This window comes from Hyalella azteca, unplaced genomic scaffold (assembly GCF_000764305.2).
Source record: "Hyalella azteca isolate HAZT.00-mixed unplaced genomic scaffold, Hazt_2.0.2 contig1385, whole genome shotgun sequence".
Classification (NCBI taxonomy): domain Eukaryota; kingdom Metazoa; phylum Arthropoda; class Malacostraca; order Amphipoda; family Hyalellidae; genus Hyalella; species Hyalella azteca.
In genome coordinates this window covers 159,287-175,154 of record NW_025931704.1, presented here as the reverse complement: position 1 = coordinate 175,154, position 15,868 = coordinate 159,287, and the positions used below count along the sequence as shown (strand labels likewise).

At 37.9% G+C, this 15,868-nt stretch overlaps 2 protein-coding genes across 2 annotated transcripts; both read left to right on the top strand.

The window, feature by feature from the left end:
• Positions 1 to 2,086: 2,086 nt before the first annotated feature.
• On the top strand, positions 2,087 to 5,126 carry LOC108678251. Its single transcript, XM_018166619.2, has 4 exons — positions 2,087 to 2,566; positions 4,112 to 4,217; positions 4,670 to 4,778; positions 5,019 to 5,126. Exons 1-4 carry the CDS (start codon positions 2,242 to 2,244, stop codon positions 5,124 to 5,126), a joined length of 648 nt encoding a protein of 215 aa, XP_018022108.1. The 5' UTR covers positions 2,087 to 2,241.
• A 1,631-nt stretch (positions 5,127 to 6,757) lies between these two features.
• Positions 6,758 to 13,662, top strand: LOC108678250 (solute carrier family 22 member 21-like). Its single transcript, XM_018166617.2, has 7 exons — positions 6,758 to 6,915; positions 7,150 to 7,294; positions 9,838 to 9,998; positions 11,101 to 11,273; positions 11,487 to 11,545; positions 12,422 to 12,541; positions 12,765 to 13,662. The coding sequence occupies exons 1-7, from the start codon at positions 6,830 to 6,832 to the stop codon at positions 12,984 to 12,986; spliced, it is 966 nt and encodes a 321-aa protein (XP_018022106.2). The 5' UTR covers positions 6,758 to 6,829; the 3' UTR covers positions 12,987 to 13,662.
• The last annotated feature ends 2,206 nt before the right edge of the window (positions 13,663 to 15,868 follow it).

Here is a 15,868-nt window from a genome sequence, read left to right as displayed (position 1 = left end):
TAATAAACGCTAAAACCGTTATTATTATTATTATTATTGCCCGCTCTGACCTGCTCATGTCAGTTGGGGGCGTGCTGCCTAGAAATACATGGAGGGGCATGTATTAAGTGTTACATAACATAAGAAATACCTACAGGTTTTTTGGGCGTTAACTAGAAAATACATAATGATATTCTAGATGTTACCTACAAAATACCTAATGGCGTTACGGGAGTTATCTATCAAATGCCGAGAGGTGTTATCAGTTTTATGGGTGTAGAATTAACTAGGTAGAAAATTGCTAGTGGTGTTATATATGGGTGTTAATTAAAAATGCCTAGTGGTTTCTAGTTTGTGAGAAAATACGCCGTAAAGTTTTGTGTAGTCCATATAAAATACCTAATGATTTTTTGGGCGTCACCTAGAAATATTTTGTGATGAAACATCTGTTAATGTACTGTTGGCTGGGATTTCAATGACCGCATTGATATGTTATGCCTGAAATTCAGAATAAAGAAATTGACCAGTCAGCTGTGGCCCACAACACTAGCTCTTTGTTCAGTGAAGACTGTCTCCTGAAGGGGGCCTTATCGGGCTGTCTTAATCTTAATGAAGTCAATGCATCTCAAGCAATCGTACAAGAGGAGATAATTTATTAATCTCACTGCAATCGCATCAGATGTTCAGTTGTCCTTAGGGCTCTTCGTGATGAAGGCTGAGTGATATTAAGTTCCTCACAAACGTGTAGAGATAAGTACAAATGCAGCGCAAGTGGCACGGCAGTGATAATCATCAAGCTACGTTATAAACATGAGTATTACATTTTTTATAGCCGGGGCAATTACAATGCTGGTAGGTATGAGGATGTCATCAATGAATTGAGGACGAAATTGCCGAAATCCGTCTGGTGTTTCCGTAGGGTGATTCTGTTTTGCATTTTGATTGTTGAATATGGTACAATCATTTGTTTTATTNGTCTCATTGTTGTAGCTTAAAAACTGTAGGAGGAGATCGGCTTGGCGTGAGAGAGGTTTTCACGTTTTCAAATTGTTCAGTAGAGGCCAAAAACCGCCGCGCGCTATATAAAGGCATGTTACGTAGCCTAGATACCGAGAATAAGCGTTAGCTCACTTCAAAGTCAGTCAGCAGTGCAGAGGACAACTTTAGCAACACCTATCCGCATGACATCTGTATTGCAACTGAGCTCTGGCTCCAGCAACAGCACATTTATCGGGCTTGGCCGTAATTACTTCCATAGGGTTTTGTGGAGGGACCCCACCACCCTCCCCCCTTTCGGGATCTGTCCTGAGCGAATGAATCAACGTACAGAGATGGTTCTAGTACCGTTCGATGCGGCAGAAAATGAGCTTTAAGATGAGCATAAAAACCGGAAAAGCCAAAAATTTCGACTTTTAGGGTAGACGCTCTCCTTAAGTCCTACGTTACATTGCAGTTTTCTAACGAATCTTTGGGCGAAAATGTTGCAATAACGCAGTTGAACTTCATTGTTTTTATTAATTACATAGGCGAGAAATAGCTGCTTACTCATGACAGGCTAAGAAGAAATCAATGATTCATACTTAGGGCTAATGGAAAGATTTCTGGCAATGTAAGCATGTTACATCAACTACAAATTCTCAAGAAATTGTCTCGTTTTGCGGTTTTTGAGAAGGAATTAATTACACTTCATTAATGGAGCGTAAAAAGTTTCTTTTTCTTCACTAACGCGCCGAGGAAATCTTCGAAAAACTAACGCTAGTTTGAGTTTACTAGTCATCTCATAAACACAAATGTTTCTGTAACATTTTTTCCTGGCGTGATTTATAGTTATGACAGAACGAGCAATCAGACCAATAATAACCACTGCTATTAACATCGTACTTATCAAGATTTTTATAACTATTATTAGTATTATTATATATTAAATATATTAAAATTATTATTAATTTTATTATTTAATTATTATTAATTAAATAATAAAATCGATATAAATAAAATAAAAATAATTATAATTTTTTCGTTATAATTAAAATATAAATAAAACGGCACCAGCAAAAAATCGTGATAAATGGATATACTATTTACAAATTACAGTAATAAGTTGCAATATATTCAGTTCAGTCCTGAACAAATTTTTGAACTAATATATTACAATTTCGAAAATGATCCAGGGCCGTTTCTGTCGGCGAGGAAACTGGATTAAAATAATATTCATAAAACCTGCGCTTGGGCATGGAAAACGATATTTAAATAAAAATAATCATGAAGGATAAAGCATTTAAGACACAATCAGGAGAGACCGAAATAAAAGAAAATGCGTCATTGCGAGCAAAAAATTATCCAGTGAATATAATTCATAATTTTAAGCTAGACGAAAATAGTGACCCCTCAGCCATGACAAAAGATAATACAGACCACAACGAAGTCAAGGGAGGAGAAGATGATGACAAACTCGATCGAAAAGATAACAATGGCGACATTAATGAAGAAAACAATGTGAGTGACGTGATCAAAGATATGGACGACATACTGGATCTGGTGGGCACCGGACCCTGGACATACAGAGCCTACGCAGGTGCCACGTTCGGTGAGTTCTATTTGATGTAGTTATGCCTGAAGTGCTACGTTCTATTTGATGTAGTTATGTCTGAATTGCTACGTTCTATTTGATGTAGTTATGCCTGAAGTGCTACGTTCTATTTGATGTAGTTATGCCAGAAGTGCGGCGTTCATAGAGTTCTATTTGATGTAGTTATGCCAGAAGTGCCGCGTTCAGTGAGTTCTATTTGATGTAGTTATGTCTGAAGTGCCGCGTTCAGAGAGTTCTATTTGATGTAGTTATGTCTGAAGTGCTACGTTCATGGAGTTCTATTTGATGTAGTTATATCTGAAGTGCCACGTTCATGGAGTTTTATTTGATGTAGTTATGTCTGAAGTGCCGCATTCAGTGAGTTCTATTTGATGTAGTTATGTCTGAAGTGCCACGTTCATGGAGTTCTATTTGATGTTCGAAGGATTGGCGCCGTAGAGATGCCAGTAATCACTTTTCTTAATCACAAATTATGTCATTTAAGAGTACCCTGACAAGTCAAAAATTTAGACGAAAATTCTAAGAAAAGAACGAGCTTCAAGTGATCAATGCCATCAGATTGCAGTTGAAGCTGTAAACTTAAAAGTGTCTATTAATGGCGTTATGATCATTATCGATATTCATGATGCAAACTTTTCTATGCACGAATTTTTAGGATTTTTGAGCATCTAAATCAATATTCTCGTCAATTCTTTGGCACCTTCGAAGCAAAGGAAGTGCAATTATAAAATAAAATTTCCAACAAGTCGGAAGTCAATCTAGCCTGGCCGTTTAATCTATGATGTGTATTGAGATTTGATTTGATTTTTATGGAAGTCAATGAAAAAAATTTGCTCATTTCGTAAAAACGGATTAAGTTTAAGAAATGGAATAAGTAATGGTAAGGGATAATCTATACATATATATATATATATTTTTTTTCTGCATTATGATAATTTTGACGTAAATGGAATCATTAAAGAAAATGAAGAACGCCAAGACTGGTTCCGAGCATATAAGCAGGCTAGATATTTTAACCTGTTCTTACATATTCACTAATCTTATAACGCTGCTCTAATAACTATTCAATCATGCTGCATTTCCTTGAAAACTCATTTTATATAATCGACTCATTTTTATTAATCGACTCATTTGTCGATTCCATGGACTGTATGCAATTTTAAATTAATGGGTTTCTGCTGGAATAATTTAGTTTAATTTAGTACAGCGGTATAGTAAAACGGTTTCAGCGTTAATTACCTCGATTGACCTGTCGTCGATTATGATTACCTTCGAAAATTCACGGCTTGTTGCGGTTTCGAACACTCAACTCACTCCTCTAGTATCCACTGTGCGCAACCGCCTGGCCACCTCGCTGATTTCGACTGGAATTGTCGCAGGTTGCTGGGATCGAACCCTCAACTCTTTGCCCAGATTTGGTACTCTGAACTGTAACCATTGGGCAACTATGCCCTTATATTTTTCTTATAGTTACATATATGAGCCTGGGTGGGAGCTGAATTTTAATACAGAAATGTTAACGGTCATTGTATTGATCCGCAGCTGTGATGACAATTGCCGTGAATTTAATGGGAGCAGAATTCACCGCTCCCGCAGTTCCCTTCTCCTGCTCAGACGATCTGTACGATGACGTCGCACCTGTTAACGGGTGAGCAGCAGGCCACCTGTTCAATAACTTGGCGGGTGCCTACATTAAACTCGTAGAAATAAGGGACTTTTTGTAGGAACACTTGCTTCCCTAACAAAATTTAGAGTCGCCCCAGCTTCTGCTACTCCAAATCAGAAGCTGACGCGTCTGCAAATTTTCACTGGGAATTGTTCTTGTGGACGGTAAATAATGAGCGTTTTAGCGCAGTGAGAAAAGATGATAATAACGTTATTATAAAATGATGGCCTCGCATAGTCTCACATTACAATATTTAGTTATAGGAATTTAATTAGCAACACGCTTGTTATAGCAGGCTCTGATAACTATTCTCAGTTTTATTTTTAATAAATATGAATTACATTATTCCTGAACCGCCTTGCGAAGATTATTATTAGCGTGTCGATTATTAATCATGGTTAAATGCAGTTATTGTAATGCTCTCACGCCGACAGAACCGAATGCTTCGTGGTACTGGTGCAAAATGAGAGCTTCACCTCAGAGCGGCCATGCCAGCATTTTACCTTTGACAATTCAACATACGGCAACACCATCACTTCTGAGGTGACCATCACTACCCACTGTACGCTGCACGTATACTTATCTATGCTATAGCGCAAGAGAATAATCGTTAGATACGTGCGACTAATATATATAAAGTTTGTTTCGGTCAGTTTCCTCTAATTACATTTTGAATTTCACAATATAAAAAGATTCAATGATGTTTTATTGATATTAAAACTATAATTTGCAGATATTAAAACTATAATTTGCAGATCAAATAATACATTTTCTGGTTTTAAGCTGGAGCTGGTGTGCTCCAAGGCGGTTCTCCAGTCAATGTACCAACCAGCCTACACGCTAGGAGCAGTGCTTGGAGCGATCTGTGGAGGCTGGATGCCTGAGCAGTGAGTGGCAGAGGCTAGGAGCAGTGCTTGGAGCAATATGTTGAGGCTGGATGCCTGAGCAGTGAGTGGCAGAGGCTAGGAGCAGTGATTGGAGCAACCTGTGGAGGCTGGATGCCTGAGCAGTGAGTGGCACAGGCTAGGAGCAGTGCTTGGAGTAATCTGTGGAGACTGGATGCTTGAGCAGTGAGTGGCAGAGGCTATGAGCAGTGCTTGGAGCGATCTGTGGAGGCTGGATGCCTGAGCAGTGAGTGGCAGAGGCTATGAGCAGTGCTTGGAGCAATCTGTGGAGGCTGGATGCTTGAGCAGTGAGTGGCAGAGGCTAGGAGCAGTGCTTGGAGCAATCTGTGGAGACTGGATGCTTGAGCAGTGAGTGGCAGAGGCTATGAGCAGTGCTTGGAGCAATCTGTGGAGGCTGGATGCCTGAGCAGTGAGTGGCAGAGGCTAGGAGCAGTGATTGGAGCAACCTGTGGAGGCTGGATGCCTGAGCAGTGAGTGGCAGAGGCTATGAGCAGTGCTTGGAGCAATCTGTGGAGGCTGGATGCCTGAGCAGTGAGTGGCAGAGGCGGGAAGCCACAGCAACGATTCCATTCCATGATCTGCCTCCAAAAATATTCATTGCAATTTTTTTTCTTCATTCAAAAACAACGACGCTCATCGTAATGAAATAAATAAAACATACATGGTTTAACCAAAGTTGAAATGTGCTTTCAGCATCAACTTAAGTAGTATATCTGATTGATACATATCGATATGTTGTCTATTTCGTACCTCTGCGTATCAACTCAACTCGTAAAATCCCGTGAAAAGAGGAACAATAATGCTCCTCAACATTAAACTAAAGATAACATATTTCATTACTACATATCTATGTATTGTTTATTTCATACCTCTGCATATCAACTCAACTCGTAAAATCCCGTGAAAAGAGGAACAATAATGCTCCTCAACATTAAACTAAACATAACATATTTCATTGCTACATATCGATATTTTGTCCATTTCGTACCTCCGCGTAGCTACGGCCGCCTGCCGGTCACTTAGGTGTTATGTATGTTCCATTGACGACAGACATTGAATATTTTGTTAGTCATCGTACGTCGTTTTCAGGAAATTAAAATTAATAATTAATTCTGGACTGGAATAAATATTCTCTTACTGTAAAATGATTATCTAACTTGTACCCAAGCATAAATCATATGCCAGCCGACGATGAATTACTAATGAATCGAATTAACGTACTTGATAGTTTTCAAGGCCGTTTCCTACTCTTAACTCTCCAGCGGTACTTCTATTTATGAATTAATACTGAATACAAAAAATTATTTTAAAAAATTATTTGACAATCAAAATTCTTTCTTTCATCGTCAAACTAAGCCTACTTCATGAGATAAATGGAGGAATTTGATTTTCGTTTCATTATTTTTGCTCTCTAACATTATGCATTCTTTTTAAAATATTTACTTTGCTACGTTACTATATTCAGTCACTTCCTAATTAATCGTAAGTTCATCAGCCAATCATTGACGGCCTTTCAAGCAAAATCCACTAATCATAGACAAGAAAATAGAGCGTAAGTACTTACGTTCACTAAGCGAGTTTTGAAAGTATATGGCCCCAGGCATGGAGGTATCAACGGCCACAGCCAGGCCGCTGTTCGGGCTGTTCTCGGCCGTGCCATACGCCGTGGCGGTGTCGCTGACCGGAGCCATGGCGTACTTCGTCGGCAACTGGCGACCGCTGAGCTTCATCTACACGATACCTGCGCTGCTACGGCTCGTCGTAGCTAACCCTTGGTGAGTGGTGGTTGTGGTGAGATGCAGGAATGTTGGTTGTGGTGAGACGGAGAAATATTAGTTGTGATGTGACAATATCAACATAAATGTAAGTATACGAAATTCGCGGGTTCCATTCATATTTCCTGAATGTTCGTTCACGTATTTGTTGTAATTACAATACTTTTTAGTCATCTATAACTCCTGACGAAAGTTTCATTGCAATTAGCAAATTTTATGCTAATATTTGTCCAGGGTGCTGAGCGAATCGCCGCGCTGGCTGCTGCTGCAGGGTCGTCTTGCTGAGGCTGAAGCAGTGTTGAGGAAGGCAGCTCAACTCAATAAAACTCAACACAAACTCCCAACTAATCTCAGCCACGTTATAGCTCGTGTTTATCAGGTTAACTATAATTAACTCAACTCACTAACTTCACTCATATTCAACTTCCTATGAACTGAACTGATTTAAACTCTCGACGGGCTGACCTCAGTTCAGCCACGTGATTTGAGCTCGCTCCCGTACAGCTCTTATCAAAAATATTGAGCAGCAAAAAACGAAACCCGTCACGGTCTGAAATAACAGATGCTTCATTTTTACAAAGACTCCGCCATTATTATAATAACGTTTTTTTGTTGAAAAAAAGTTCAAATTTTTTAAACATTTAGAAGAATTTTCTAAGCAGTTTCGCTAATTATGAACAACTGAGAGAAGTTCCAAAAAATTCTATCATCATTTAAACGACATCATTAGCTCAGTCACATAACGCTCCTAAACAGTTGTATACTTGACAGTCAATCTAGCAAGTCGATGACAGCCAATTCACTTGTTAAATTTATAGTTTTTTTTCAAAACTCTAATGTATTAATGTAATGGAATCATTCATTCATCATGACTAAAGAATACAAATAGAAATGATAAATGAGATAATTTATGAGTTGATCAAAACAACAGTTTCCATATTAAAACAAAAAATTATAGGGAATGAAAACGCATATCACTGAATTAAGAAAGATCGTTTGATTACTTATCACACGTTCATCAAAAATGTAAACGCAAAATAATAACAATTAGATAATTCACCATTTCTTATGCGAGAAAACGTTTCGGACCCCATCGTCAGTTCAAAAACCTAAAACACAAGTACAAACAAAAGGCAAACTAAAATTCATATTGAAGAAATTAAAACATAAATTATCAAATGAAAACAAACAAGAATGAGGTAAGCATGAGCAGACAAACCTATCTATTTCAAATTTCGAGGGGATATAAACTGTAAGCGGCATTTAGACTAGGCTTTTGTTTAAAAATGTACAGAGACACTCAAATTCGCAGGTCAGAAAAAGCGGTTGTGGAGGCTAAAACTCTAAAATCACTATCGGATACCGGGATGTTGCACTGCTCGGCATGAACGCGTATTGCTGAATGAGGGGAATGCGCAAGCAGGTTTCCTGTTCTAAAACTCCTTTCTTTATGCTCCGCCAGCCTAGTATAAAAATTACGAGATGTCATACCGACATATGCAGACACGCACGGCGCACAACAATATTGATAAACTAGTGACGATCGCATAAAAACAGGGCGTGCGTCTTTATACCTGAAAAAAGAAATGATTTTAAAATTATACACCAGTTATATATGAATATTAACATTTGTGAGGTATTTAGAGAACAATACTTTCTACTCCTTATCCATAGTCTCCGAAGCGGGACCAAAGTAAGGAAACGAACAATGAACAGCATTCCAATTGTCATGTTCGAGATCAACCTCGGAATATTGTTTAGACAAAAATTTTTAATTTCAGTATATGCTATATAATTGCGACTGAAACCCATTTAGTGGAAAGGTACAGTGTAAAAATTCGAATTCTGTATGCATAGCATATAGTCATCGGACTATAACTACCTGATGACTATATGAATATTATATGAAAACTATAGTATAACTACATTATGACTATATGAAAGCTATATGATAATTATGTTATAAGTACGAGTATGTACAAAGGTCGAGGTAGCATAATTTACTCAACCCTCGCCATGCAGTTGGTGGAGGTCTTAGCGGCACACTCATGGTCATGTTGGGAATGCTGCTATAAAATTTTGTTCTGACTCATGCCAGTTATCGGCCTACTTTGGTAAAAGCCAAAGATGGATATAAATTTAACAATTTTCAAGTTGACAACCTCTTGAATTTCCTCGGTTTATCAAGAATGAGAGACGTAACCCAACTGATTTTCATTTAAAAATTACCCAAAATATAACTACATAAAAGAACCTATGAATTTGTTGGCAAATAAAATTTTGTTCGATTAAAAACTGGTTTAGATTTAGTTTATAAATAAGATAATTTTACTGCCCCTCCTTCGATTATTGCTACAATTGCATCGTCTTCAATCGTTCAATAAAATGACTACACTTCCTAGTGGTTACAGTTCAGAGTACCAGGATTGGTGCAGAGAGGCGCGGGTTCGATCCCAGCTCTGTGCGCCAGTTCTGGTCAGAAACGGCGAGGAGGCCGGGCGGTTTAAAACCGCATAATTGGAGCAGTGAGTTGCGTGTTCGAGGCCTCAAACAGCCGAGAATTTTCTGCGATGTTAGGAATTGGCGACAGGACTACAGCCTAATCAACGCTGAAATTACATTATGTTACATTGCAATCCCACAGAGCGAGTCTAAGTCTAAACCGCTATTACATTACATTACAATACATTACAAAACATAACATTACATTACATTACATTGCAATACATCACATTACATTACATTACATTACATTACAATACTTTACATTACATTACAACACATCACATTACATTACAATACATTACATTACATAACATTAAAAAATATTACAATACGTCACATTACATTACAATACATTACATTTCATTATATTACGTTAAATTACAGTGCATTACATAACATTACATTACAATTCCTCAGAGCGAGTGCAAGCGAAGTGTGCGGCAGCAGGGCCAGCTGGCAAGTGTTAGGCGACTGTTCAGCTCCACCATCATGCTGAAGATGATGGCAGTGCGCACCATCATCACTGTTACCATCGGCATCCTTGTGATGATAATACCCCTACAGAGTGATAGCAGTGGGTGAGTGGTGATGGTGGCCTAACGAGTGGTGACAGTGGCTGAATGGTAACAGTGAGAAAGTACCTATAACGAGTGGTGACAATGGTCGAGTGGTAACAGTGGAAGAAGTATCTATAACGAGTGGTGACAGTGGCTGAGAGGTAACAGTGAGAAGAAGTACCTATAACGAGTGGTGACAGTGGCTGAATGGTAACAGTGAGAAAGTACCTATATAACGAGCGGTGACAGTGGCTGAATGGTAACAGTGAGAAAGTACCTATAACGAGTGGTGACAATGGTCGAGTGGTAACAGTGAGAAGAAGTATCTATAAAGAGTGGTGACAGTGGGCGCAGTGGGCGAGTGGTGACAGTGAGGGAGTAGTACCTAACGAGTGGTGACAGTGGCCGAGTGGTGACGGTGAATCAGTAGTACCTAATGAGCGGTGGCAGTGGCTGAGTGGTATCGATGAGTAGGCTAAGTAGCAGTGTATGCATCTCAAGGTTGGATATCAATGGTAATTGTGAGGGGTAGAATGTAAGGGAATGGTGCATGGGAGGCGATAGAACAAGAAAAAGTATTCTTCGTCGCAGATCAATGAAGCTGGCAAAAGAAAAGTGGTTAGTGGCTAGAGAAATAGCAGATAGTAGAGTGTTATTGATATTAGAAGGTGAGTGGTGAAAGAATCGGGTAGTTATTACTCCGATATCTACCCCGGTTTTGGTTATTGCAGTAATTACTGTTGATGGATGTGCTAACTCTTTCACTCAAGTTTCAATTTATCACTATGGTTACATGCATATGTACCGAAACATGAATATTGAACAGTGCTCGAAACTGATTGCTCCAGTTTCGAGCACTGATTGCTGAAGGCGCTGATTGCTCCAATTTCGAGCACTGTTCAATGTTCATGTTTCCGTGCCTTAAAATAATGGCAGTCTTCGTTGAATAATAGTCTACGGCATTCGCTGATGTCCTTGACTTATGTATGGTTGAGGGTTTTTATATCGACTATTGATAAAATGTATCGGTGCCTTATATAATGGCAGTCTTCGTTGAATGATAGTTTATGGCATAAAGTCCTTGACTTATGTATGATTGAGAGTACTTATATCGACTTGCCAGGTCTCCATTCGTCTACATGGTCGTGGTTGGTATCGTTGAGGTCCCAGCATACATTTTCCCGGCTCCTTTAACGACAAAATTTGGACGTCGGCCCGTCATCGCTGGACTGCTGGTGACGAGCTGCTTGCTCCTCCTGGGCCTGGTGGCGCTCGAGTTCTTGCAGCTCGCTCACGGTGGAGTTGAACTGAGAAACACTTTTATTCCTTGTAGGATAAATGTTTTCTATGAATTATCAGTTGGAATTCCAGGATAAAATTAATTATGAAATTACAGCGGCGTAAGATGAAAATTTTTATAAAAAGTCAAGAAAAATATTGATCAATTCATTTCTCAATCAATGACCAATAAAATAGGGAAATTGAATTCAGATCAAAATTTGTCCACAGATTGGCCGACGGTCGTGGTTCTGATTTCGGCGTACATGCTGCTCTGCGCTACGTTCCAGGTGAGCTATGCTTGCAGTTCCTATGAATATTCATTGATCATTTAAATTTGGTTTATCTCTGTATAAATATACAAATTATTTGTCAAATATGAATAGTACCTGGTGGTGTTCGGAATAGAAAACATTGAAAATTTTATAATTTCATTCTCCGTAGTACCGCTTTTAATTGCCCTCCCAACTAAGGCTGCGTCAAGTCAAGAATGCCTCCTTCAGGTCCCTGTTTGTTATGGTAGTTCCATACAACTTCCGCTGTGAAATTTAAGAGAAAATTGAACTTTATTGTTTGGAAAAAAATTCAAACTTCACTCCTGAAATTTACACCTACTCCTAAAATATCGTAAAAAATATATTAATAGGAGTCCATTCCATTTCCAAATGTCACATGATTTTCTAGTTGGAAATATTTTTTTTCGATGCGTTATCTCCTTAATTATATACGTATTCCCTTACGAAGTATCAAAGATACGTTCTCGCAATGCTCCTCCTTCTGGTTCCAAAGGCACAAAGCTCATGCATTTCTATTAGAGATTATTGCATACGGTGCACTGTATAATAATAAATTGTGTTCCTGCTGAAAAAATTTTGAATCCGAAGTAAATAAATATTTGTTTTAATATCAAAACCTTAATACTTATAATTATATTCAATGTATGCACTGCATGCTTTAGCTAGAATATTCAGCAAAGGGGTCCTAAAATTTTTACTAACCATTACTCGTATTCATAAACAATTTAATTAAATAGGCTGGAAATAAATTTCATCTCCATATGGTGAGAAAACAAAACTAGAAATAAAACATATTGAGGTATTTAATTTCAGGATACCATGAGCCAAGTTATATTTTTCATTTCGTGCACGGCAATGTTTTCTCATCAGGTTAACTGGATGTACTCGAGCGAGCTTTACCCTACTGAAGTTCGAGTCTTGGGCACCTCCATTAACTACGTCATGAATAACGTAGGCTACAGCATCCCTCCGTTCGTCAGCGCTGCATTGGTCAGCAAAGTGCCGGAATTTCCTGCATGTATTAACACGTGTCACTCTCGACAACATTAAAGGCGATGGTTTCTGTTTGCTTCTAATTTACAAAATTTTCTCGCTGTTGTGTGAAATATTGGTTTGAATTTCACTAAATAAATAAGATTTCGTATCTAAACAAATAGTTGAGTAATCCAATAGTGTCTCCAATAAAAAAATGTGCATCAATTTCTGTTGCTAGCCGGCAGAGAAGCAGTGGTGCGCAGTGGTTCTCTACAGCGGCCTTGGTCTCGTCTCGGCAGCTCTGGTTTATCTCTTGCCAGAAACCAACAAAAAGCCTTTACCCGAAACTATTGAACAAACCGAAACTGTGTGGAGAAAAAGCAAACAAAAGAAACAGATGGAATTCAAAGGAAACTCCGAGCCAGGAAACCCCGATTTAAGCAGCCACCAGAAATATTAAAAAAAATTATTATATAAAATTGACGCCGAACTATCGGTGGTTATTGTTGAGTACAGAACAAGACCACCGGCCTGTTCATGGAAGACGTTAAAGCCTCATTGTTAGGCTAGTTATCTAATTACTATTGTAAGAGAAACGAATTATATATGATGGACAGATATATGAACTTTCTCAATGGAATCGCTAGATGTGAAGCGGTGAAGCGTAAACTGCAGTGCATATATAATATATAATGAGAACGAACTCGTTTACTTCTGTTGTTACATTTAACCTGTGACAGCGCAGCTGGAAATAGTATAGTATCTCTCTGATGACGCTAACTGTTTTAGTGTAAGTAAGAGTAAGTAATCATAGACAGAAAAATATATTCCAATTCTACGGAGCAAAGGATAGAAATTAAAAAAGTCAACATAAAATTTCTTGCAAGTCGGTCCATCGTGGCAGAAGATAAACTATTTTCGTAAAAGATCGAGTAGTGTTTAGCGACAACTATTCCACCAAAATTATTCTATTGTGAAATAAAAGCAAAGAGCTGGAGTTCTATATATAATTTTCAGAGTATAACATAGGAACTGAACTTCAAGTGTATAGAAGCCTCAATCAGTTACAAGGGTAAGAGATTCTTGCATTACTCGATTTATGTTTTCAGTCTTTAAGTAACAAATTTCGCATCCGAAATATCTCACAAAATAAGAAATGAAAAATGTCAATGTTTTTAAATTAAAATAAATGAAATTTTTACCTTATTTATTACTTATTTCTTGCGTATAATACTTATTTCATGCGTTTATATATTTATCTTATTGCGTTTAAAGTTAGAAAATGGAACACGTACAGCAATATTGCATTGCAATCTTATCAAGTGCAGCGCTTATCGTCCACCTCTGAAGGTCAGCCTGGGCCTATACTTTCAAAAAAAGTTAAGAGATCGTAAGTTCATCAGCCAATCATTGACGGCCTTTCAAGCCACTCTTTTAAAAACAGTTAAGAGATCGTAAGTTCATCAGCCAATCATTGACGGCCTTTCAAGCAAAATCCACCAATCATAGACAAGAAAATAGAAGAAAATAGAAATAGCACTTACGTTCACTTAGCGAGTTTTAAAAGTATGGTCCCCCGAAGCTGCTCTTGGTTACAGTTTCCTTTCGCTTCACCAGATTAGATAATTGGATTGGACTCTAATTTGTCGTCTTATTGCAATAAGTTAAATTATTACAAGCTGTTTTCTTAGCTTATTCTTTATTTAGGTTAAGAAATTCGTTTGACCTTCAAATTTAAGATCGAGCTGTGTTATTAAACTGAATATAATTTTTCGAGTTGAATCTTAATTAAATATGATCGCTCACCAATGATATTATCGTAATTAATATAAAGTCTTAAGTCACCAATGTGGTATATATATTTTATTTTGACTCTGTTTTGAATGCAATTGAATTGTAGCTATACTAAATTTAAACTTTTCAGGGAAGGTACAATGCCCTTTAATTATATTTTCATTGCGTACATTAATAACTAATGTTCCTGATTTCGGAAATTGAGTCGAGTTTCATTGGAAATGCATATGAATAAATAGAGAAGAAATTGTCGAAGAAGGAACACAGATTCGTAAATTTCAAATTACTCGATGCGATGTATTCGTTGTTGAACAAAAAATTCCATAAATACAGAAGATATTCTTAGAAAAAAATTGAAGTTCGCTGGTGAGGCTAAAATCAACAATGAACACATGAATTAAATTCAGGGTTCACAATGAGGCTATGAGCTGACATGAACGCAAGCAAGAAGACTCAGGGTTCACCAATGAAGCTCAACTCCATCATGTACGCTCGGTAACGATGCAAGGTTGACAATTAAGGCTGAAATCTGCCATGAGAACACATATAACGACTTAGGGTTCACCAATTAGGCTCAAATCGACCATGAACGTGCCCTCTTTTTTGCACGATTATTTTTAATTCGAAGGGGTGATAAAGCAATAGAATTTGTTTTAATGGAAAATCTTCGGACGGCCGAGTGGTTAAGATAACTAAGTATGAGCAGTTAGTTGGGGTTCGGGAACCACGTATGGTTGTAAATATTCAGATGGAAATAAGCAAGGTTGTCAGTTGATTAAGCTGTTTGAGTTATATAATAGAGGACAATATCCGATTTGGAGATATTTTACTTAACTGCAATAATTAGGTATATGGATTGCAACAGTCGCGAAGTGGGGGGAGCTTAGAAGTTCAAAGTCCTGCGAGAGCTCATTGCTCGGATGATGACCTCACATTTTACTAAGTTGGAACGTCGCAAGCTTAGCAAGCTTAGACTGTTGAGGAATTAAAGTTAAACAGGTGATGTGCATGCAAGGCAAGACGTATCGGTTAACAGAGGAAGCTACAGTCAAGTCGATCAGGTATATCAATGATAAATTGGGGAATTTACGACTAGTAATATGTCGTGTAGCTGAGTGTCACTGAGGATAAAACTGGTTGGGGGGCGGCGAAGTTAGGGATTGAACAGGTTGTTTAATTTTAATTTCGTCATCAGAGTTTGCCGTGATCTTGGCAGAATCGTGCAAGCCAGTTTAGTCTTCTGTTTGCAGTCGATGTGTAGGATACGTCTTATGTAAATTGGAAGAATGAATTATGAATGTTAGGTCATAAGCTAGTTCTTATGTATTCATGCGTGTATATTCTGTGTATAAATATTCAAGTATCATTTTGATAGTCACATTTTTGTCTTGTCGATCATTAATTCATGTTTAATTCAATTCATTATTACATGTTCGTTTTTGTCATTTATTTATTCTGGGCGTCTCAGTAATAGACCAGAACTTGTCTTCAGTAAATGTCCTCAGTAATAGTCCAATATACTTGGGTATCCCATTGAAAGGTCTACAT

Excerpts from the sequence above, each read along its gene's own strand:
- LOC108678251 (XM_018166619.2), top strand. The coding sequence starts at position 2,242 with ATGAAGGATAAAGCATTTAAGACACAATCAGGAGAGACCGAAATAAAA. Across the intron at positions 2,567-4,111 it reads CTACGCAGGTGCCACGTTCG|CTGTGATGACAATTGCCGTG; the intron begins GTGAGTTCTATT and ends ATTGATCCGCAG. Across the intron at positions 4,218-4,669 it reads GACGTCGCACCTGTTAACGG|AACCGAATGCTTCGTGGTAC; the intron begins GTGAGCAGCAGG and ends TCACGCCGACAG.
- LOC108678250 (XM_018166617.2), top strand. The coding sequence starts at position 6,830 with ATGGCGTACTTCGTCGGCAACTGGCGACCGCTGAGCTTCATCTACACG. Across the intron at positions 7,295-9,837 it reads TTATAGCTCGTGTTTATCAG|AGCGAGTGCAAGCGAAGTGT; the intron begins GTTAACTATAAT and ends ACAATTCCTCAG. Across the intron at positions 11,274-11,486 it reads GTTCTTGCAGCTCGCTCACG|ATTGGCCGACGGTCGTGGTT; the intron begins GTGGAGTTGAAC and ends ATTTGTCCACAG.